Source organism: Loxodonta africana, chromosome 9, assembly GCF_030014295.1.
Source record: "Loxodonta africana isolate mLoxAfr1 chromosome 9, mLoxAfr1.hap2, whole genome shotgun sequence".
Lineage (NCBI taxonomy): Eukaryota > Metazoa > Chordata > Mammalia > Proboscidea > Elephantidae > Loxodonta > Loxodonta africana.
In genome coordinates this window covers 47,059,329-47,083,545 of record NC_087350.1, presented here as the reverse complement: position 1 = coordinate 47,083,545, position 24,217 = coordinate 47,059,329, and the positions used below count along the sequence as shown (strand labels likewise).

At 51.1% G+C, this 24,217-nt stretch overlaps 1 protein-coding gene across 2 annotated transcripts; it reads left to right on the top strand.

Annotated features, from left to right (window-relative positions):
* Positions 1–1,091: 1,091 nt before the first annotated feature.
* Positions 1,092–20,491, top strand: URM1 (ubiquitin related modifier 1). 2 transcript variants are annotated; one of them, XM_010587592.3, is made up of 5 exons: positions 1,092–1,197; positions 5,304–5,374; positions 15,544–15,625; positions 17,223–17,271; positions 18,086–20,491. In XM_010587592.3, exons 1-5 carry the CDS (start codon positions 1,097–1,099, stop codon positions 18,110–18,112), a joined length of 330 nt encoding a protein of 109 aa, XP_010585894.2. In that variant the 5' UTR covers positions 1,092–1,096; the 3' UTR covers positions 18,113–20,491. The 2 variants fall into 2 exon arrangements, with proteins under 2 accessions (XP_010585894.2, XP_003407743.2); XM_003407695.4 differs by lacking the exon at positions 18,086–20,491 and adding an exon at positions 17,635–17,831 and having other exon boundaries at positions 1,097–1,197.
* Positions 20,492–24,217: the final 3,726 nt, after the last annotated feature.

Sequence of the window (24,217 nt, the reverse complement as noted above, 5' to 3'; positions counted from 1 at the left end):
TTCTCTTCACTCCATCATCATTTCTGTGTTGGGCTTTTGTAACAAGCTCCAAATGGCCACTCTGTCTCTTTTCTTCTTCTCCAAACCATTTTCCACATTATAGCCAGAAAGGATATTTTAAAATACAGTTCTAATAATGACATTCCCTCCCAAAACCCTTCAATAGTCTCCCACTACTCTCAGAATAAAGATTGAAATACTTATGTGGCTTACAAGGTTTGCTCCCTGGCTACCTTTCTAGCCTCTTCTCCTACCAGGCTCCCTGTTCCCTAACTTCCACTTTCCTCTTTTGGTGCTCTAGCATGTTCTCCCACTCAGAACTCAGAATATTTGCACCTTGTGTTTTCCCCACTGGAATGCTCCCAGGGGTTTCTCTCCCCAAACACCCAGCTAAGTTACCTCTACTCAGACCTTAGATATCGTCTCAAGCCCAATCTGGTCAGTTTCCTTTTTGAAGTTTCTATAACTTCAGGTCTTTGTATTTGAGATTTTACATTTAGTATGTTTATAGATTAAAGTTAGTCTCTCCAACTAAACTGAATGCCCTAAAGGCAGAAGCCCTTATTCTGTTCACTACTGCATTCATAGCACCGACCAAAATGCCTAGAACTTGGAGGAGGTGCAATAAGTATCTCTTGAATGAATGAAATACAAATCGACATCCAAAAGAATGGTTGGATAGCGAGTCGAGAGCTCAGGAGAAAGATTTTTGAACTGGAAATAAAAATGTGGGCGTCACTTATACTTTAAGTTAGAGAAGTGGACGGGCTCGCCCAAGGCAGAGTGTTGACTGAAGAGATGTGTAACTAATGCAAGGTAAACAGTAATGTGGCTCACAGTCATTTCGCAAGGATGCTGGGGGTTCTCCTCCGCCTAACTGTGGCGTTGTACAAGTCAGTTCCCACTCTGGGTCTCAGAGCCCTGTCTGCAAAAGGCGGAAGGTAGCCAACTCTGAAGCTCTCTTCAAGACTGTAACCTGCCCCGTCAGCTACTCCCGTTCTCCTCCCCGCCCCGCCCCGCCCCGCCCCAGCCTCCATCCAATAGCTTAGGAGAATGACTCCCTAGGTACCACCTCTTCCGGCTGTTGCACCAAGCGATGACCGGAAGTGAAACTGTGCGCCGGAAGTTGACGGGCGTTTCCTGCGAGCTTGGTTTCCCCAAGATGGCAGCGCCCTTGTCAGTGGAGGTGGAGTTCGGGTGAGTCACAGAGCTGGGGCGCCGTGGGGATGGACTGAAGTCTTCGGGCCTGGAACTCTCCTCTCTCTGCCTTGAGGCCTGTCACGACCGAATCGCTGAGGCTCTCGGTGCCTACCCTGAGCTACGCCGTTCGCCTTGGGGAGTTTGAGGGGCTCGGCCTCTCTGGCGACTAGGTCGTATGTCCAGGAATAGAGGCGCACGTTCGAGCGGGGAGGTGCGTTCTGGGTACTCCCTGAAGCCCTGCCGGACTCCAAAAGGTGTGATGGTTAGCAGGCAGCCTCTCTACTTTCGTTAACAATCCCATTAGTCTGGAATCTGAGACCCTAAAACCGAGAAAGCCTACCCTTCAAGCCCTGATTTCTTCTTTTGGGCAGCAGTTTCCGCTTACACGGTTTTGGGGGCCCTATTAGTCCTGGGATGTGTGGCCAGAATGGGACCCCTTTCTTCTCGTCCCCAAGACTTGGGTGCTAAACAGATCTGAGCCCCTTTCGGGACAGTCAGTAAACTTGCTCAGTGCCTTCTGCACACCTTGAGTCGCGTGGAGATACGGGGATAAATAAGATAACAGTGATGGAAACTAACACTGACCATATGGTACACACAAGATAAAAAGTGCAACCATTGGGGGAACATACCAGTTACTGAAGAAACACAGCTGGGAGGAAATCTCCTCGGGGCACTATTTTCCATCTCTTATAAACAGAAGCAGCCAGGGTTTATGGTGTTGCATGGTTTCAGAGCTGGAAGAAGTAGCAGAGCTCAGAGAGAAGGCAAAGAAACTGAGGCCCTAAGAGACGGGTGTTGTAACTTCCAGAGTCATATGGAAAATCTGGGACTAGAGTGTGAGTGTTTGTGCACGTGTGTGGGTGTAGAAGATACACAAGTGAAGCTTACGTGAAGGAATAAGTCTGGGATTGGAATCTAAAACCTCTGCCCATAATGCCTTTCCTTCCATTGGATGCCTGCAGTTTCTTTCAGTTTTCCCTTCGTTGGATAGTTCATTCACTATTTATTGAATGCCTACCATGTGCCAGGCAGTGAGCCAGACACTGAGAATACAAAGATAAATAGAACTCTGTCCATTCCTTCCAGTGCTCAGCGTTTCTGTCCTTTAGAAGAGAGTAGTCTCAAGAATGCTGAGTGTATTTTAGTTGATGGTATTGTCTGGTCCCTGGATCCGATTAGAACTATACTGGTCTGGCCTCCTGATTGTTTTGCCTCTCTAACCTTTGGCTCAGCTGTGCCCCCAAAGAACTGGGAGTTCTAGAAAGTTCGTTGCTGTCTTCATAGGCCTCAGCAGAGCTGGAAAAGGAGAAGGTGGAGACTGCCCATTCAGATTTATCTGTACTCAACTTGTCTTTCATCCTCACTCAGTCAGACCTGGTATTCGTTCATTAGAAATGTCTTTTATGTGCCAGGCACTATGCTGGCAGCTGTGAAGAAGTCATATGAGGAAGATATGATCCTTATCCTCCAGAACTTATAAAAAAAAACTTACAGATCAGCATAATTGCCCCTTTTCTGGCTTGACCATCTCTACCCTCAAGTCTCCTTTACCCTCAAGAGCAATAGTGACCCCCAGCAAGGCAGGACAATATTCCTCCACCTACCACCACTGTGTCCCATGAGAACTGTAGCTTCTTAGGAAGCAAGAATACCCAAGATGTTTGCCAAACCCAGGTTCCTTTTCTCTTTATTCTTGTCTCTGTGCAATGTTTTTGCCCTTGGGCATTCTTTCATTTCCTATGTACCTTTGCACATTCTTTACCCTTCACTCTGAACTTCAGCAGATTTGCCAAGGTGATGCCCACAGTTCTCTCCCTTTTGTCTCCAGGTGGGCCTCTGGAGCCTCAAAGAATCTGGATTAGGACTTGGCGTCTTCCCCCTGAGCAGATGTAGCCCACTTGGCCCTACCAGCTTTGGTAGACTTTATAGAAGGCCTCTTACACCTTCCTGTATCTTGTTAATGACCAACTCTGCCATCCATTGTCTTGCCTTGTGAACTGCCCTCAGCAAAGCATTTTCTCAGGTCACACAAGATTCAAATATATACTACAGATGTGTTTTGTGTCTCTGAGGTCCAGGTTTTAAAGGCTCAGATATAAGGTTCCCTCGCTCCCTTTCTTTTTCCTGTTTTCTGAGTCTGGGAGGTATAGATAAAGAGAGGGAATGCCATTGAGATCAGAGAATAGTGGGAGAAATGGGCATTTTCATTCATTCAGCAAATAATTGTTGAGTGTCTGCTATGTGCTAGACACTATTCTAGGCAGAGCTTGCATTTTAGCCACGGAAGGGAAATAAAAATATATAAGATAAAAAGAATGAAGATAAACTAGAAAAAGCAAAGGCAGTTTTGGGATTGTCTGTACCTGTCACTGGTACCAGCAAGCACTTTCACCAACAATTGAGGGGTGGAGGGAAGGTGAAGTGTCTTAAGACGTAATTCCTTAGTTGAGTTTGAATAGAAGATCCTGTAAAGCATAAGAGGGTCTGGCCTTGGGTCTCTTCAGAGGCCAGAACAGGCCCCGTGCCTGCCTCCGAGAACCACCCCAGAGGCTGGGCTTGTACCTTCCCACTTCTAGATGTACTGACAGCAGCAATGCCAACCTCTCCCTTGAGGGCCAGTGAACCCAGTGGTGATGGGTCACTCACTGAGCCAAATTGGTTCTTCCTTCATTGCTTGTAACGGAAAAACAGACTTGGCCTCCGAGCCTGGCACCACCAGGTTTGGCCACTCTTGGTTGTTTGCCTGGGTTCCAGTGCCTCCAGTTCCCACCCGTCTTCTCTGACCCCCCACTCTTGAGCCCCTAGACTGTCACCCTCCCCCACCCCAGCTGCTGTGTGTGCCAACCCCCACCCAGGAGAGAACAAGGCTCTTGGAAAGGAATAAATGGAGGCTCTGTGCAGGCTTGCAGCTGAAATGGCGCTGCGTGCAGCCACAGATGGGCCTTCTCTCCCCCTCCACATTTCTGCATCAACAAAGCGTGACCTTGTTTGGATGACAGTCGCCCCATGTTTCCCCCATGACAATGCTTTCCTTGCCTTTACCTCCCAGTGGGTTCTCTCAGGACATCTCTATTCCCTGAAATTGGGAAAGGGCAGTGGGGTGGGAAGCACTGCATCCATCAAAAGTCTGTTAAGGCCTCAGTTAAGACCCACATGAACTCTGAGATGGAAGTTAGAAGACTCAGAGGCAGAAGCAGCGTGGGACACTGAAAGAGCCTTGGTCTTATGAGAAGCCCTGGCTTCTGGACTTGGCTTGAGTATCTCCGCTGACCCAGCCTTCCCTTGACTGGTGCTAGACACAGACGTAAACCAAATTCTGCCCTCAAGGAGCTTTCTGACCTTTGGGGAATCTTGGTTTTTTTTTTTTTTTTCTGCCAAGGCTGCTGGGGCTGAGCAGGAACCAGTTAGGATTCAAATGCTGGCTCAGCCATTGCCTGTGTGACCTTAGACAAGTCACTTAACCTCTCTGGGCCTCAGTCTGCGTCTCTGTCAGACGGAGTTCATAATGTCTATCTCCTTCCCTCCTTCCCAGGGATGCCGTGAGGATGAAATGAGATAAGGAACGTCTTATAAATGGTGAGGTAATATGTGTAATTATTATTAGTTGGTACTAAGCCCAGTAGACTCTCTTGCATTTCAGACCCTCACCTGGCTAGAAGAAACCTCCAAAACACAGAGTCTCCAGTGTTCCTCATGTAACTTCTCAACACTTCTTGCAGATGAAAAGACTTGAGGCTTGAGAAGATTGAGTCACATGGCCAAAGTCTTAGAGTTAGGCAGCAGTGGAGCCCTGTCTCCATCTTGGGGCTCACAGACTCTAAAGCCTGTTCTCTGAGGAGTGAAAATGAAAGTCTGCAAATTTGGGTGCCTTGATTATTAGTAAAAATTATTTACATCCTACTTTTTTACCACATCAGGATGTCACATCTGAGAATCAGTCTCCAGTATCCACCATACGGGTACCCAAGGCGTTCTGAACCTTGGCGTCCAAGTCTTTTAGGCTTCTAATTCCGACTCCAGCCTCATTGTTCAGTTTCAGCTGCTTCCGCCTGTTTGCAGTAGCTCACCTGGCTGTCTTTTTCTCTGACCCTCCTTTCCAGAGGTGGCGCGGAGCTCCTGTTCAATGGTGTAAAGAAGCATCAGGTCACCTTGCCTGGGCAGGAAGAGCCCTGTGAGTATTGGCTTTCTGAGCTCCTTTTTGGGGGTATTGGGCAGGAGACAGTCTGCCAGGATCACTCCCTTCTGTTCAGGTGGGAAGGGGTAGGAGTTTCCAGGACAGACCGAGGAGAGAGAAAGAGAGATGATCACTAGGGTTCTCTCCACACCCCCTTCCTCTCTGGAGTCAGGCAGCTTTGCAAGAGGGAGGTAGTGTAACCTAGTGCTTATAAGTGTGGGATGTATAGTTAGACAGACTTGAGTTTAAACCCTGTTAGAACTTTAGGCAAGTACCTTCACCTCTCTGAGCCTTAGTGTTCTCATCCGTGAAGTGGGGATGGTAATGCCTATCTCTCAGGGTTGTTAAGAGGAGCAAATAAACTATAATATATGTCTCTATTGTTTTTACATGGCAGCAGAGTGGTGTTCTCAAGAAGATGGTAAACTTTACTGAGAATGGAATAATGTGGATGAGGTTACTTTATGGCAAGAGCATTTAAATTAGAAGAGAAACACCCAGCCAAAAAGGATACCAGTCAAGAATGGCTAGCTAATGTGGCAAAATGTTACAGTTACTAAATTTATATGAAGGGCATATGGGTGTTGTTCCTTGACTATTCCTTTAGCTTTTACATAGTTCAAAATAAAAAGTTGGAGAGTGGTTGATTATGGGAGATAATGGATTTTTTTTAATTGTTCATTCAAATGCTTTTTAATTTTTTCATTAACAAACATACCGAGTACCTCTTCTGTGGCAAGCCATGTACCGGGCACTGAGGGTTAAGCCATGAACAAGAGTCAGCCGCAGTCTTCAAATTGGGACTTTTGCAAAGACTTAACTTGCAGAGATCCAGCTGGGGAAATGTTGGTGTAGCCTAGAGGCAGGGGACTGGATATTTTGACAGTTTGAGATCCTTTGCAACCCTAGCAGTGGATCTCAGCAAGGGCAGAATGCTCAGGAATAGAGCCCAGTCTCCACTTATGGTTGAGATACATCCAGAGAGAAAAGGGAATCAATCATGTGAGGAGGTGGAGGATGAGGTTTCGAAGGTGGGCAGTAGAAAATGATCAAGTGAGGTTTAATGGAATTCTTCTGGAACTGGACGTTCTTCTGCCAATTTGGGCAAACAGTTGTTGCTCAAATTCACTGACTGGCTGCCAGTGGGCCTCTCTGACCTTCCTTTAGGCCAGGGAGCAGTGGCACAGGGTAGGTCTCTCTGCCACACTCAGAAACTAGGGGACATTTACCAGGGAGCAGGGCACTGCCCACATTGAGCTAGGGATGGGATTGTGGGATTCTGTGTGTTTCTGGTGGGGGAAGGCATGGGGTGGTAAAGGTGACTGTGCCTTAGTTTGACAGGTGGCCACACAGCCTTAGCAGCCTTGGGAGGGAACAAGGAGATCTCAGAAGAAGCCTTTCAAGGATTCATTCTTAAAGGCCTCATTGGGAAGTTTATCACTCTCACTAAATCTGTTGCCGTTGAGTCAATTCTGACTCATAGTAGTGATTTATTTCCTCCTGAGTTTGGTTGGCATGAAAGTTCACAATTTTTCATAATTACAGCCCCATTTTCATTCATTCATTGACTGAGTACTCACCAAGTGCCAGGTATGATAATAAGGACTTTAGTCTTTTGTTTAGTTGGCAAATATTTTCTGAGTGCTTCCTTTGTGCCAGGCACTATACCAGTTACTGGGTATTCAATGTTGAGCAAAACAGATGTGATTCTTGTGATAATAGAGCTTACAGCGTAATGGGGGTGGAACCAGGCAATAAACAAATAAACAAATGTGTAATTACATCATTACACATTGTAGTAATTGCTATGAGGAGAACAAAAGGGTGTTCTCAGTGAGACTAACAGGTGGTCAGGGAAGGACTATATAATGTGGTGATGTGGAAGCTAAGGTCTGAAGGACGAAAAGCCAGCCTAACGAATTGTGGAGGGAGAGCAAAGGTGCATGGAGGCTGTTTGCAAGCAAAGGGACAACACTTGTGGAGGCCTCAAGGGGCAGAAGGGTTTGGGGTGGCCAGAACTACAGGAAGGCCAGTGTTATAGGGGCACAGGCTGAGTTTCGAGCTGTAGTCAAAGCCCCAAATTGTTTAGCATATAATCGTCCCAACTGCGGATAAACCAAACCCATTGCTGTCAATAGCTACCATTATTATTCCCATTTGAAAAGGTGGAAACCAAAACTCAGAGATGTAAAAGGTCTTACCCCAAGTCATACAGTTATTTAAATGGCAGAGCTAGAATTCAAACTCAAGATTTCAGGGTCTCTGAAGTCCTTGTACTGTGCCTCTAACCTGACATTATTTATGCCAGAAGGCTCCCCGAATCACTATAACATCTCATATCTGTAATATATTTTACAGTTTTTAAACTTTCATTCATTGGTTTATTCATGCCTTATTATTTATTTTAATTTCATAATGACCCTGGTAGGTATTATCAAGGAAACCAAACCTCAGAGAGAGAGACAGAGAGTGACCTATGTAGAATTACCCAGGTGGGGAGGGGTGGAAGCTGGGTAGGACCCAGGGTTTTGACTTCTCATCCACTATCCACTGATTAGAGGGCAGTTGGGGATCTATCCTTCCCCTTCTGGGATAAAAGAAAGGGAAGAGGGGAAGGAAGGCCGAAATGGCCCCTTTCCTCAATCGTTGGGTCCTTGGCTATGAGTCTCTACTCCTGGTTCCCATTTGTGCCCTGCTGTGCCCAGAGGCATAGGTCACATCGCAACCACAGAGCTATGTGGCAGCTGCCAGGCTCTACCCTGGCATGTGGGCCCAATGGGAGGGCAGAAGTCTTACTCTTCCCTCATGCTTGTGCCCAGAGCTCTTGTCTGGCAGCCTTCCCAGCTTAGGGGCTGCCACTTCGCCAAGCAGGTCTTGGAGACTCCAGCAGAAAAAATAGCAGCCATAAGATTATGGGTTGTGACAAGTCTCACAAACAAGGGCTCCATGGCCCTGGGTCCTGGGCCAGGAGAGAGCTTCCAGATGGCCAATTTGAGAGAAGAGAATGTGAGACAAGGAGGCCAAAGTGGGTGTGACTGCAAGAGAGGAGCCACGACAGTGTGGAATTGCAAATCAGTTATTTCTGGGAGCCTCTTTTTTCCCATCTATAAAATGGGGAGTTTGAGCTAAGTTAATTGTTTATTGAGCTAGATATCTGTCTGACATCTATATTTTCAAAAAGGTTGCTTCCAGCTCAAAAAAAAAAAAAAGTCCAGTTGCCGTTGAGTAGATGGCAACCCCATATGTGTCAGAGTAAAACTGCTCCGTGGGGTTTTCAGTGGCTGATTTTTCAGAGGTAGGTCCTCAGGCCTTTCGTCTGAGACACCTCTGGGTGGACTTGAACTGCCCACCTTTGACTCCCTTCAAGCTCTACGTATATACAGTTCTGTGAAGCAGGACATGTTGATCCAGTGAGAGGTTATTTATGTGTGGCCGGGAGATGTCTTGACAGCAAGCCTGATGAAACAGGCCATCCCCTTGATTGGTGGTGTTGGTAGGCACTTAGGAGGTTGGTGGGCATTGTGGCTTTTGTGACTCAGGGATCCCGTCAACTCAAGGCTTGCCCACCCTTGATATTCTGAGCTTCCACATGCTCTGCCCAGTGGCCTGGCACCCTGGGGACATGCTCAGACAGCGTTGAAGGGTATGGTACAGTCAACCAGCCTGTGGTTGTCAATGGCCTGAAGTAAATCCAAAATTTCGGAGGGCAGACTATCCCGGTGGAGGGCATTACCTGCCTTGGCCCCCAGCAGAAGAAATGTCTCCTTCACCTTTCCCTGCCTCTTTCTCTGCCCTGCCATTGTGCCCCCTCTGCCAGCTCTGCTCACATTAAAGGGTGGCTGGCGGAGGAGGGGGAAAGCTGCACGGGAGCTCCTGGGCACTTTAAACTGCTTAGCATGCGCTTCACAGCCTCTCTGAGGCCAGCTGTTCCTTTTTCTGCTCTCAGGGCCTGTTTGCTGATCCCCTCCCTACCTCCCTCTCCCCCCCACCTCAGCCCCTGTGCAAAATTGCTTTTGAAAAGATCCACTTTCTGCTTAATTAAACAATGAGGAGCGTCCCCTCGCACATCTGTAAACCTCCTTCTGAGGCCAGTTTAGCCCACAAACTGCTCCATTCTTACCCCCATTCACTTGTAAATGGACCCTCTGATGTTCTCTCCACCCCCTCTTCTCTTCTACTCCCCTTTCCCAGCTCTTTCTTCTCCCTTTTCAGCTAAGGCCTGGGGTGTGGGCTCCTAGAAGAGCCCTGTCTTGGAGCCTGGTGGACTTGGTGGGACGGGCGGTTTAACCAATAGTAGAGAGGCTTAGGAGGTCAGTCTCTGTCTTCCAAATCTGAAAGGCCGTCCACATTTATTGGTGTGGTCCCCGTGGACCGACTCAGCCCAGTGGGTAGAAGTGACAGAAAGACAGAGTTTTGCTTGGGAAAAAGATCTCTTAGCTGTCAGAGCTGCTCCACAGGGGAGCTGACTTCCCTGTCCCTGGAGGTGTTCTAGGAGAGACTGGATGAGGACTCCCTGGGTCTCTTGCAATGGGGATTCAAGAAGGACCTTCAAGTTGTTCCCTTCCAGCTCCAAGATGCTAGGTTTCACATCTTTGGGGGCCCTGCCATAGTGAGTGGTTGGTGTCCATCAGACAAGGGCACGTCCACTGGGGTGAGGGATTCTGGTGGAAGCTTTTGTAGATACTCTCTCAAACAGGCATGCCATGGTGCCCATTTGCCAGCAGCCTTTAAGAGAGGGTCTGGCAGCTGAGAGTAAGGAATCCAAAGTCATTGTGCCTATACAGCTCAAAGCACCCATCTGTAGAGCACATCCTGTGTTTGACGCTGTGGTGGGCGTGCTGCTACCATCCTCATAGCAACACCTTGGACTTCAGATCATTGTTTCCACTTGTCAGAGGATGACACTAAGACTCAGAGAGGTGAAATGGCTTCTAACCCAAGTCCTTCTAGTACAGCCCAGGTCTTTATGGCTCCAGAATCTGACCTCTTAGCTATTCTACCACAGAGCAGTAAGTCCTGTTATAAGTTCTACCCGAAATGGGCAGTCCAGGTCCCAAGGCTCCCTGCACTGAGAACCTCAGGTTAGGGCTGTCGTGTCCCTCTTCTGGTGCTTCTTGTCCAGGGGCAGTCTGGCTTCCAGCTCTCACAGCCTCCAAATATGATTCCTTCATGGGCTGTCCTAGGAGCATTGGTCAACCCCAGACATATTGTGGGTCTGAGTGTCTAAAATAGAGGGAAGGCTAGTGTCTGGGACCCCCTCACCACTCTCTTAAACCCCCATTCCCTCTCCAGCTTCTGATGGGAAGGCAGTGTACCCCACAGAAAACACCAGTTGCAGTACTGTCTTATTAGTGGTTGACTGTACCCTGCCCTCCAAAGCTGCCTGAGCATGTCCTCAGGGTGCCAGACCACTGGGCAGAGTAGAGTATGTGGAAACTGAGGATATCAAGGGAAGGCAAAGAGTACAGGTTCCTCTTCCAGGTCATAGAATACACCTACTCCTCACTTATCAACACGGTTCGGTTCCAAAGACCAGGTTGTTAAGCAAAAATCAGTGTTATATGAAAATGGAGGATTTTTTTTCTGTTTTCAGACCATCTATTTGTCCAATTTTTTTTATTTAGAAAATGCGATGATAGAAATGATAACAACTAAGATTTACTGATGTGCTCATCACTGTGACGAGCCCTGTTATGGATTACCGCTCTGTGCAGAAGGAGACTGGGAGGAGACAAAGCTGGGGAAAGGTGGCCTGTGTGACTAGAGGGCCTATGGCGTAACCACTTCACCTTCCTCCCGTGCTGGGTCAGAGCGTCCCCCTCAGAGCCGTGTGTAGGGCTCCATTCTACCCCTACAAGCCCTACGTTCACGATTCAGGAGCCTGCTCTGCTCTCCAGGCCTGGTGAGTCACCAAGGCTTGGGGCTTCCTGTGAGTGCGCTGGGAGCCTGGCCTCGCACCTGGAGGTGGAGGCTTCAGGCCCAGTTTAGCTCGCTTTGGATTATTAAACTTGCAAGCATTTCTTCCAAACACCTCTCCTCTTTCTTTCTTCCCTTCCTGCCCTACAGCAATTTTGAGCTGCAGGGCTTCAGACCACGTAGGAGCTGGAAACCCAGAACAGGCGCCCACTGGTTCGGTACTGCCTGCCCGTCCACCCAGCCCCTCAGCAGCTGGACCCCAGCGCCCTCGTCAGCAGGAGGGAGCGGAGGGCACAAGTCAGTGCGGCCCATCTTCCTGGAGGCCACCCAGAGGCTCCACAGCTTTTGTTGACGTTCCTTCCACCTCATTAACGTGCAAAATAATTGAATAGTAGTTTTTTTACTATTGTCCTAAATGCGAAATTTCACTTAAGGAGATAGTTGATGAGTGAGGAGTAGGTGTAATACAACATGGGTGTGCCAGGCATATAGCCAAGATCATCTTATTTGATCTATACAACAACCCTGTGAGGCATTCTTACCATCCACATTTGACAAAAAGGGAATCCAAGGCTTAGAGAGAATTCCTTACCCAAGGTCATAAAACCAGGAAGTGATAGAGTTGAACTCAAAACCAGGACTGATGCCAAAGACTGTGCTCTTAACCAGTCCCTCCTCCTTCTGCAGTCGCTCATGTATTCAATAAACGTGTCCGGCATTTAGTGTGTGAGGTCCTGTGCTGTGTGCTGTGGCAGGTGCTCAGAACACACTCAGCCTAGTACAGGCAGTCCCTGGATTACGAACGAGTTCCATTCCTAAGTTTGTCTTTAAATTGAATTTGTACTTAAGTTGGAACAGTTAGGCACGGTTCGTATCTAACAGTAGTTAGTCATATGTTTGTCTTAGGATATAGTGTACCTTTCTGTACATAAAAAACATTAAATACTTCTAAGTGTACTAAAACATTTTCAGCATAATAATATGGTAATGATGATGTTTGGACATGTGTGCAAAGTAGTGCCCACTTGTTTTTACGAACCATTGTATGTACCTCGATTTTTTAATATAATAGGCTTTACTGGGTTGGGAGCCCCGGTGGCAAGTGTTTAAGAGCACGGCTGCTAACCAAAAGGTCGGCAGTTCGAATCTACCAGCTGCTCCTTGGAAACCCTCTGGGGCAGTTCTACTCTGACCTCTAGGGTCTCTATGAGTTGAAATCGGCTTGACGGCAGTGAGTTTTACAGGCCTTGGTTGGACGTTTGTAACCCTGGGGACTGTCTGTAATAGTAATGCCCTGCATCTGAGCCGGGTCTTGGTACCTGTGTCGAGACAAAGGAACATGGGAGTACAGGCCAGGGCAGTGTGGGCTCGATGCCCAGGGAGCAACACACGTGGTAAAGAGCCCTGGCATTCAGGAGGAAGTAGAGGCCTCTTCCAGAAGAGACTCCTCCTCAAGGCCTGCAAGGCCCTCCATGATCTGGCCCCTGGCTACTGCTCTGGCCTTATCTCATGCTGATCTTCCTGCCCTCTGTGTCTCAGTGTCTTGAACCTGCCAATTCCACACTGCCTCAGGTCCTTCCATATGCTCTTCCTTCTGTCCGGAATGCTCTCCCGTCCTACCCCACTCATCCTTCAGTTCTCAGCTTCAATGTTAACACTCCCTGAAAAGCTTTTCCTGATCCCAGACCAAAGGCAATCCCTTGGTAAATACTTTCACTGTCCCTTGAATGTTTTTGTAGCATTTATTACAACTAGTTAAATAACTGAATGTCTGTCTCCTCTGCTGGCTTGTCAGCTCCATGAGGGTAGGCTCTGTGCCTGTCTTAATTCACTGCCATCTCTCTGGTACCTGACACCCTAGTAGTTGCTCAGTAAAGATTTGTCCTGTGAATGATTATGTGAGATCCCAGGAGGGATACCACCCTCAGTAGAAATGGGAAAGCCAGACACACGGGGAAGGTGAAAGAGATTCCCCAGCCCCCCATCTATCCCAGAGCCATCCCCAAGCCACCAGCCTCTGACTCTGCTTAACCCTTCCTCCTCCCCTGGGCACCTTTGGAAGCCGACCATCTGGCTTGAAGACTATTTGCATATTGTCTGGGCCTCAACAAGCCTAGCAAGAGGTCCCTGGGGGTGTGTTTTAGGCCAGGCCAAGTGGCCCTTGCAGTCTGTGAAGGGAGCCATGAGTTCTACCTCCCCCCACCCCCAAATCCAGGCTTGGGGAACAATACGGGTGGTGATGTGGTGGCCTCACCATGGTAACAGACTGTCAAGAATGTGGGAAGGCCTTCGGAGGGTGGGGGCAGAGGAGGAAGGAGTGACCTCAGCAAATAGGAGCATCATGATAAATGAGCCAGCACCGGGCAGCAGACTCACCCCCAGCCCACCCCTCTGGGACTCCATGATGGTACCTTCGCTTGGATGGCCCCAACATGACCACTAGCTTTCCTCCTCACCATCCCAGCCCTATCCAGAGTGGAGCAAAAGTCCTTTCCTTTTGGAGGGAGCCAAGGCTGTTACTCAATGGAGTCCTGTTTCTGTTCGGGCCAGCCTGGGCCATGGAGGTACAGCTGGTGGCCCTCTGGACGGGCACTGCTCAGTCCTTCTCAGTGCCTCTGCACATACAGGCGCCCCGCCCACCGAGGCTGGCTGATGGATGTGTCAGGCCCCGGCAGTTCTATCGAGTGGCCACAAGATGTATGAGCTGGCAGCCCACCAGACAGTGCCAAAATGGAGGCCAAGAGAAGACAGAGCCAAAGGGAAACCTGTGAAACCTAGGCCTCAGGGAGGAGCCCAGTCAGGAGTCAGAATGGACAGCAGCTAGGCGGATGCCACACTCCCATCCCTGCCTGCTCCAGGGTCCAGAAAAACCAATCTGCTTTGTTTAAAAGTAGAAATTAAGATTGAAAGGCAGCAGCCTCAGTCTGTGGACCCTTTGCCCATGGCCCTGTGCTCTGCTGGCATGCAATCAGGGAAGTTGGCACAGAGCAGAGTGGACTAGTCCATCCAGCATGCAGGCCTAATAGTACAGCCTGCCTGCCTGCCCAGGGGGAGCCCCACAGGCCCGTGAGAGTGCTTTAAAACACTGCTTGTGGCAGGTGCCGTGTGTATATGTGTGTGTGTGTCTCACACACACCGTCAGGCCTAGACCGGAAGCAGAGCCGTGGATGACCTACATCTCTCCTCCAAGCAGTCTTGCCTCTGCCGTACTCTAAGACTAGCCCCTAGGCAGGAAAACCATAGCCTGGGCCTTTCTCCAGTTTAGCCCCTGGGCTTTGTCTCAGCCATGGCTCCAGGACAGCAGGCCCCTCTGAGACACTGACTCAGAATAGGGGGTGATTAACCCCAAGCCCCTGCTGGTGTTCCTGAGCTAGTTGTCTCCTCAGGCTTGAATGACCAGTTTGAGGAATGGATAGGTGAGAGCCATGGGCTTTGAAGAGTTTATGGAACCAGATCCGAGTGTACCGTGGCGTGCTCCTGAGAGTCCTTCAGACCAAAGAGATGTAACCCCAGGGACAGGTACCTCTGAGCCTCCCTACCATGTAGGAAGAGACTGGTGGCTGTCCCAGAACCACAGGGAGGCAGATGTTTGGGTTCTGCTGAGCAGGAGAGGCCCTTTCGACCCTGGGCCACTTGCCTCTCCAGGGAGAGTTTTCAGCAGCCCTAGCTTCAGGGTGGCCACCCCAGACCCAGAGGGTGCCAGGAGTAGTTGAGCTGTGATTTGCCAGCATCACTGGTGAAGGAGCCTCTCTCCCTCTGCCAGAGGAAATTAACTGATGCTATCGCCTCAGCAATTGTTTTTCTTCCTTCACAAAGGGAAATGTATGCAGACCCCTCCAAGAGCAGAGCCGAGTCCTCCCCATCTGGGACTGGCTGGAGATATAAAGGTGGAGGGGCTTTTCAGGGCCTCTCAGGAGCCTATCTGTAGCATTTTCAGACCATTGGGGGATCTGTCTCCCAACCCTTTCGGGTGCGACAGTTCCTCCTGTCTGCCTTGAGTCCACCTCCTATAGGTGAATGCCACCACCTCTTCTTCAGGCCTTCAGCATTGCCAGGTGCCACTCTTCTCCAAAGACCCCTCTGGCAAGTCACTGGCCTTTCCTAACCCGTGTCCTCACCTTGGGAATTCACAAGTTCGTGGCCATCACAGCCTAGTCCACAAGAGGCCATATGAACCCCATATTCACTTCCTTTGGGTCAGGGGAATCACTTAGGGTTGACAGTGGTTTGTCCTGTGCCTTCCTCTCCAGGGGACATCCGGAACCTCCTTGTCTGGATCAAGAAGAATTTGCTAAAAGAGCGGCCAGAGTTGTTCATCCAGGGAGACAGCGTGTGAGTCCCTTTCTTCCGTTCCCTCAAGAGACTGGGAGTGGGGGAGGGAAGGATGTTTGAGCAGCTGTCTTTGGGCTCATCCCCTGCCTTCTCTGAGTTTTGTCCTCCCCTCACGTTTCTGAGGAAACAGCTTCTGTCTAGCTCTGTCTGAGATCTAATTTAGTTTTCTTGTTACCACACTGGACTGTTGGAGATTTTTAAAAAGCCTAGATGAAAGGAAATTCGTAAATTTCTCAAAAACTTGAATTCAGCCATCTGGTGGCCTCAGATTTGCTGCGGACCCTTAAGTAAATTACTTCCTTTCTCTGGGCCTCAGTTGTTCTCTCTGTACGGTAAGTACTGAGAGGACAACACTACTCAAGGACCCTTTCGTCCCTCGATAGTCCAGGACAGTACTGTTCAACAGAATTTTCTGCGATGATGGAAATGATCTATATCTGTGCCGTTCAATATGGCAGCTACGTGCTACATAGGGTTATTGAGTCCTTGAAATGTGGCTAGTGTGACTGAGCAACTAAATTTTTTATTTTATTTCATTGTAATTTAAATGGCCACATGGGGCTAGTGGCCTCCATATTGGACAGCACAGGTCTAGGATTCCAGAGAGTCACTGTGTGCAGACATGCGTGTTTGCGTGCATGCGTGCACGCACACACATACACCCATATGTTCTTGCTCACTGTGGGCACCCCTACCCCCAGCCCAGCACTTCTATACCTGTCCCAGGCCCAGCACAACCTCCTTAGAAAGGCACCAGATTCCGTGTACCAAGAAATAACTTTATTTCTAAAACAAGACCAGCCTAATGTGTGAAAAAGGTGGGCAGAACTTCTGTGGGACACGTTCACCTTTCCTGGATGCAAAGGTCACCAACAGGCCCTGTGAGCAAGAGCTGCCTTTCAGCCCCTGGTTCAGGTCATGGTCTAGCTGTCTTAGTGGCCATCCACCAGGGACAGCAATGCTCCTTGGGCCGCTGCCAGCAGGAGCCAGGCCATGCTGCCCTTCCAAATGTTGGCCCACCCTGCCCACGCCAGACAGGGCTGCTTTAGAGCATTCAGGTGCTTGGTGCTGCTGGCAGCCTCCCCTGCTCCAGAAGAGTTGAGATAGCCTCCTCTTCAGGATGGGGACGCAGGAGCCCTAGAAGCCAAAGTTCTTCATTTCTCAGGCCAAAGAGAGTGCAGTCAGACCCCTGGAGTGATACACTGCTACTAAGGGTTACCATGACACACATAGAGGCAAGCACGTGCCTCACAAGTGTCATGCATCTCATCCTTGCACAGACTTTGTGAGGAAGACAGTATAATTTAAAACACACTATTCTCAGAAGAGGAAACTGATGCTCAGAGAAACAGAGTGCCTTGCCCAGGGTCCACTGGTGGTACTAAATTCACACCCAGTTCCAAAGAGCACAACTATCTGAACTGGTTTCCTTTAGATGCAGACTGTAGCCTCTGCTTCCTGGGAGATCTTTAACTAGCCCCTCAGAAGGAAAGGCTCCCCACCACACTCCCCTTTGTCCCAAGGAGTCTAAGGCTCTCTACTCCTTGACCGCCTCCTGACCTTTACTCCCTACTACTCACCACCCTCTTTCCCACAGGCGGCCAGGAATTCTGGTGCTGATTAACGATGCCGACTGGGAACTGCTGGTCAGTACCTTGGGACATCCCTCCCCCATCGCCTACCCTCACTGCTTCAGCAGGAGAGCCTTGGGCCTCTTACCTGGCCCACATGAAGTGGCTGGGTAATCCTCTGCCCCACTCCAGCCCCCAAACTGAGGTGACTCAAGTCTCCTACCCCCAAATTAGGAAGGAATGGGTAGCGGGGGGAAGAGGTGAGCTCTCCATCCCAGAGGTTTGCAGGTTAACATATAGGGTACTCATTTTTCTGGTAGATTCTATCTTTCTCTCCCAGAACAGCAGGCACCTCTGTCCCTTCCCCTCCTGATATCTGGGAGAGAAACTGGAAAATGTGCCCCTGATGGTCTCCCCCTCCTTTTTCTCCCGGACCAGGGTGAGCTGGACTACCAGCTTCAGGACCAGGACAGCGTCCTCTTCATATCCACGCTGCATGGAGGCTAAGGGCCCCTGTCTGTGCCTGGGCATCCTTGGAGTGGGGAGAACAGAACAATCAGATGTCCCCTTGGGCCCTGCTTCCAGATCTCATGTCCCTCTTGGCTGCTTTCTTCCCTGCTGTGTCCCCTGAGCTCCCTCAGGGCAGGGAAAAGAGGCCAGGTGCTAAAAATGAGCCTTTCTCAGGCACGTGAGCAGGGGAAGGGAGGCAGGTGCCTAAGCCCAGCAGTCCCTCTCCCAGCAGCTGAGGTGGGGGGAGGGTGTCCCTTAGGTTTGTCAGGAGTGGAGGGGGCTCTGTGGCCAGGTTACCCAGCTGCACTGGGGCCTAAGAACAAGCCCTGCTCCGTCCACTCCTGTGTCTCAGTCTAACCATGGAGTGACTGCTCTCCAGGCCACAAGGTTTCCATGGGGAAGATGAGTGGATCTGAAGTGTTGATGGAGGCCCCTCTCTTCTCAAAGATCGAAGTCTCCGCCTCAGTTTCCCCATCTGGATAGCAGAGGGCTCCGCCTGTCCCCTACTGATACCATTATGGAACCCCAGCTGGGGTCCCCTATTCAGTGCTGACCCCCCCCCACCCAGCAGCTGCTCTTCCAACCACACCGCTCCTCCTGCTCCCCCAACCCCCAGCCCTTGACCCTGGCTGGCCTCCCCCTACACAGGCCACCAGATGGGCTCCTGAGACCCTCCCCCAGCAAAAGGCTGCCTGCCTGCCACTCATCCTGCTGGGTGGGGAGGAGGAGGGAGTAATCTAAACTTTGGGCCAATAAATAGAGGTCTGGCAGGCTCAGTGTGCCTCAGTTTCCTCTTCTATAACAATGTGGATATTTATCATTATAAATCAGCTCATCTGATACTTGATGGCACAAATGTAGACGATCTCCCTTCCTGCCTCCTTGCTGGAAGCAGGGTGGGGGCAGACAGTGCTGGGTAGGCAGGATGATTTGCCCCTCCTCCCTCCATCCCTTTTGGAAGTCTGGGTCCTCAGTGCCTGCAACAGCTGTCCTTGGGCAAATAAAAGACTAGGTTGTTCACTAGCCTTGCTTGGAGCTTCATCCTTAGAAACAAGTGGGCACCCCCACATTTCCCAGTCTTGGTCTTTGATGCAAGCTTTCTGTCCTCAGCCTAGGGCTCTCAGAGCTGCCTTTGACCCCGAAAGAAGGCAGGGCAGTTGTAACCCAAACTATCCAGGAAGGGGTGGTTTGGTGGAGAGGGTGTGGCAGACCAGCCTGGGTCCTGGAAATGCTTTCCTACCCAGCCAGCCAAGGCCATGCTTTGGCCCACCAGCTGCAGCCAGCAGCCCCAGAACCCAGAATGGGGGTGGCATAGATAAAGCTGGGGAGCCCCCTTTGCTTTCCATGACCTGGAGAAAAAACCTTTGTTTGCTGGAGAGAGATCTCAAAAAAATTAGACTATTATTAACATCCCACTCAAAATGTTGCTTTTCATTAAATGTCAGTAGTTATAAGTTGGAATTTCTCTCACCCTGTGGAGATGAGAGCGCCGAATGGTTTTCCCGGCAGTATTGGGGGCACACTGTTCTCAGGGCTTAGAAGACAGATGACCCCCCGGCTGGTGAGCTGCTCTCCAGCACTGCTGTCAGTGGAGGCCCTCTGGTCATGTGTATGGGTAGGAGGGGCCGTGTTGGGACTTGGGTAGGAGCTGGCCTGGGTGCGAATTCGGGGCAGTGTTGGGCTCTGAGTGCTTCCCAGAGGGACTGTATGACCAACCCTAACTAGGTGCTGAGGTCAGCATCTCCATGTTAGGGAACAGAGCAGGGATTTGAATGGCCTCCCCTATGGCCACATTTTAGAGGGTCAGCCTGTCTGGATTCTTGTAACCTGGAGGTCCCTCCCTGCCTCCAGCCCTCTTAAGGTGCCTCTGTGGCCCATCGCCCCATCTGGGATTTCTGGTTCTGAAAATCAGGTGCTGGAGCACCTTTCCCTTTCACTGCATGCAGGAGTGGTGGAGGGAGATGCAGGATATTCCTTCCCGCTGCGCGGCACCCCAATTAATGCTGAGAGTAGGGCAGGAGGACACACTGGGAAAACCCGGTTCTCAGCGCGCTAGGGATGCGTGCCCAGAGACGGAAATTGGCAAGGGCCAGGTCACTCGGGACCATTTCAGGTCATTTTTAGACTTAAGCCCGGGATGGAGAGGGGTCAGGGACAGGTGAACCTCCTCAGCCACAGCAAATCCGAACTGCCCCCTCTCCCCAGCAACTCCTTTTGAGTTGGCCCTGGCTTTTGAGGAAATAAATAAATAAACCCCACTATCTCCGAAGATTTTTCTTTAATGAAAAGGATTCATTTGTCCAAGTTCTAATTCCAAAGCCAAGCCGACTGCCGGGCTGGAGCGCATCATTCCCGACTCTTCTCAGGCTTCGGGGCTGCTGCTGGAGGCGCAGCCCATCATCGGTCGGAGGGGCTGGCGGGAGGGGTCGATGTGCTTGGGATTTAGGGGTTGGCTTACGCTTTTTTTTGTTTTGGGGATATTGGTGAGGGGATAGGTTAGAACCAATTCAAAACGAGTTAGCGAGCGTATTCCGCTGGCATCTTCTTTTGCCCCCGACTTCCTGCGGCTCTGGCCAAGGCGGACTCCCCTGACCACGTTCGGCTCCGCCACTGCGTGCCAGCTTCGTTCCCAGACGAAATTTGAAAGGGGGACAAACGACGCGATTGACTGGAGAACCCCTCCAGCCGGGACCGATCACCCGCAGAAAAGAAGGAGGAGGATGAGGATGGCGGCGCTGGTGGATGGGTCGGGCGTCCCTCCTCTGTGCGCCTGGCGGGGGCCGCGATCCTCGCACTGGGGCCAGCCAGCCACCGCCCCGAGGGGTCTCGCCTGCTCTGAGCTCGGCCCCTGCCGACCCGGACCCTGTTGTGCCGGGAGCTCAACCACAGATGTCCAGCCACAATTCTCGGTTGGCCGCAGACTCGTACAAGAATTGCGTTTGGACAATCAGTGGCGAAGCCCCTGATTTAAGGGCCCCGGTTTCCTGCGGGGTTGCGTTTCGCTTCTTAAAAGCGCCGGACCAGGAAATATCCGGAGCCGTGTGTCCGACTACCTCGCAGACGCTCGGCGGTCGCGGCCCAATCCCACGGTAAGGTGGACGAGCAAGCACGCGGATCCCGACCCTGAGTGGGTATCCCTATACCCCTGGCGTGTGTTTCCATCGATCGCGGCCCGGGGTCCCTAGAGTTGCCCGCGTGAGGTCTCTGCGCCGCCTCAGGTCGGGCGGAATCTCTTCTGTCAGGCCCGGGGAACCCCGACACCCCTCTCCCTGTCCCCAGCCTGGGCTTCCCGGGCTCGCTGGGAATCCGGAAAGCGGGGGACCGAGGCCGGGTTGTGTTTCCGAACCCAGGGTCCAGGCTGCTGGACTCGTGGGTCCCCCGCCCTCGCCCAGCCCCGCGCACGCACCGGCTCGGGCGCTCTTCGTTTTCCTGTAGCTGAGTCCCGGCGGGTGTGCCTGCGGTGGCTGTAGCGGTGGTGGCCGCGGCGGCCCGGGCGGCGGGGAACGCTGGAATGCGCCGCCGGGTCACCTGCAGCGCCCGGGGAGCCGGGCTGGAAGCCGGGCGGGCTGGTGAGGCGCAGGGCAGAACCCGAGCGGGCGCCTCTGGCGGCTAGGGGCCGGGGCGGGCTTTTAGTGGGCCGCTCCAACAATACGGGCCTGGCGCGGAGAAAGGGGCTCGGCTGCAATTGGTACTGGATTTGAATAACGCCACGGGGCCATCAATGGTCATTGTGTCGGCGGGTAATGAATCTCCGCTGTCTCTCGGGCTGGCCTGGCAGCTGCAACCTGCGCTCAGGCAGCTCTTAAAGACATAGCGTGCCCCTCCCCAGGGGCCGCCCCCCACCTCTGCACCGGCCGGACCCCTCTCCCTCCCACCACCACCCCGAGCCCTTCATGCCTGCTGCCCCGCCTGCTCCCTTGGCCTGTCTCCTTTGCCCATCGCCCCCTCCCTCCTTCTGGACAGGCACCTGCATCTCTGCCCTGCACTTCTGTGGACCTGACTCAGGCTCCTGGCCTTGGCTGAGCTCCCCAGGAGTGCCCAGGGGACCCAGAGTCTTTTAAGGCCCAACCCTGCCTTCCATCTGCATCTAAACATGAAGCCTCTGGAGCCCTCCTTTCTCGAGCTCCTGACCCAGAGCCATCTAGCTAGAGGGTGAAGGGGAACAGTCTGGAGGTCAGAGGGTCACCCCCTTAAAAGGCTGTGTTGAAAAATAAGAGAGAAGGGGCAGCAGTCCCAAGCCCCAGGCTGTGGATGCCATCTCCAGAGACCACACCCCCACTGGGGATCAGGAGACTGCTCCCTCCCTCCACCAAGGACAAGGGCTTGATTCCCAGGCTCTTGCAGGCTCCTGGATACCTCAGCTCTAGCAGTGGGGGGTGGGGAGGGGAGCAGGTGGGCGTGAGGGGTTGTGGAATCTATTAATACTTGTCCGTTCATTGTCTCTTCCTCTGAACAGCACACACATCCTGGAGGGCAGCGGCTCTGTTGTAGATCTGCTGCGCTCCTCTACCCTCCTGGTCAAGTCTGGCACAGAGAGGGCGCTTGATCTACTGGGTGAATACATCCCAGTTTCTCTCCTCCAGAGCTCAGCCTGTCTTTCCCAGTGAACATCACATCCTGGAGGGCAAGTGTCTGGCCATTCCTCCCATGCATTCTCCATCCACCCAGGATTCCCCAAGCTCCTGAAGCACCCCTGCCTCCACCCATGCACACCGTGCTGCCCTTGCCCTGCAGTGCCCTCCTGGCGTACCTCAGCACACAAGTTCTGGGCAACATTCTTGCCATGGGCCCCTATGGAATTGTGATTGTTGTATCTGGTTCTCCTCACTAGGACAGGAAGTGGGTCCTACTGATCCTTGTGCCTCCAGGATTAAGTGCAGTATTCCCTCAGCCAATCATTATATTGTCAGTTGATTGGATATATGCCTCGTGACTTAAAAATAAGCCATATAACCTTAGAGTTTCTTTAGAAGTTGAGAAAATATGGCTTGTTTTTTTTTTTTTTTTTTTTTTTTTTTTTTATGGCTTCTGGAGAGTAATAATTGAAGTCGGGATTTTATAGAGAGGGAGCCCCACTTATCAGATCTCAGCCCCTTGGAATGCGCTATTTTATAGTAATAATAACAGCAGCCGCAGCAGCCAAGCACTTCAAAGGCCCTCATGGACTCTTCACAACAACCCTGGGAAGTAGATACTATTATCAGTCCCGTTTTACAGATGAAGACACTGAGATTGGGGGCAGTTAAGTCCCTTTTCCACAGCTGGTAGGTGATGGAGTCAGAATTGGAACCAAGGTTTTCAAACTGTAGTTTCCCAACCTTTACTTAGCAGACACTGAGGGGACTGGTGTAAATGCACACTTAAAGTGGCGAGGCCCATGAGACACTCTGCCCCTTATAAATCCAGCCTCAGCCCCACGCCAGCCTGGCAGGAACACAACGATGACATGTATCTTGTTGTTTGGTTCCGTTGAGTCGATTTTGACTCGCAGCCACCCAGTGTGACAGAGTAGAACTAACACCAGAGGGTTTTCTTGGCTGTAATCTTTATTGAATCAGATCACCAGTCATAAAATATCAGTTGATTTTTCTCCCTCGAAACTGCTAGGTGGGTTCGAATCACCAACCTTCTGGTTCGCAATTGAGTGCTTAACCACTGCGCCACCAGGGCTCCCTTTGAGTATCTTAAACCCAACCAAACCCGTTGCCATCTAGCCCATTCCGACTCATAGTGACCCTGTGGGACAGAGTAGAACTGCCCCATAGAGTTTTCAAGGAGTGGCTGGTGGATTCGATCTGTCAAACTTTTGGGTTATCAGCTGAGGTCTGAACCACTGTGCCACCAGAGCTCCTAAAACCCATTGTTTTTCAGTCGAATCCAGTTTCCAAGGAGTGCCTGGTGGATTTGAACTGCCGACCTTTTGGTTAGCAGCCTTAGCTCTTAACCATTACGCAATCAGAGCTCCTTAAAACCCGGCAGTCCTGGGCAGAGAAAGTCGTTTCCCCTCATTCTCACCCTGAGGGAAATTGAGGCATCAAGAAGGATCCTACTGAAAGTCATTGAGCATTTATAGAATGCCTACTGTGTGCTAGCTGGGAACTCAGTCGTGGACAGATACTCCGCAAGGAGACGCACTGTGTGCAACGGAAGGGAATCGCAAGGAAAGAGGAGAGCTGCCCTCAAGGAGCAGGGAGTTAGGTGAAGGTGGGTGGGACAGTGAGGCTGGGCACTGTTCCAGGTGGAGGGAACAGCAAGCTCCAAAGCCAAAAAGCAAAACAGAGCTTGGTGACTTCTCAGGAAGGAAAAAAATTCGGTGTGGCTGAACGGCAGAGAGGAAGAGGAAGTACAAGATAAAGCTGGGGTCAACCCTGCCGGGCTCTGTAAGACTTTGGGAGGATTTGTGATTTTATCCTAAACGCAGTGGGGATTCTGAAAGGCCTGACAAGTTCAGATTTACATTTTTAAAGGTTCGCTAGGGCTCAAGTGTGGTGAATGGATTTGGGGGGAGGAG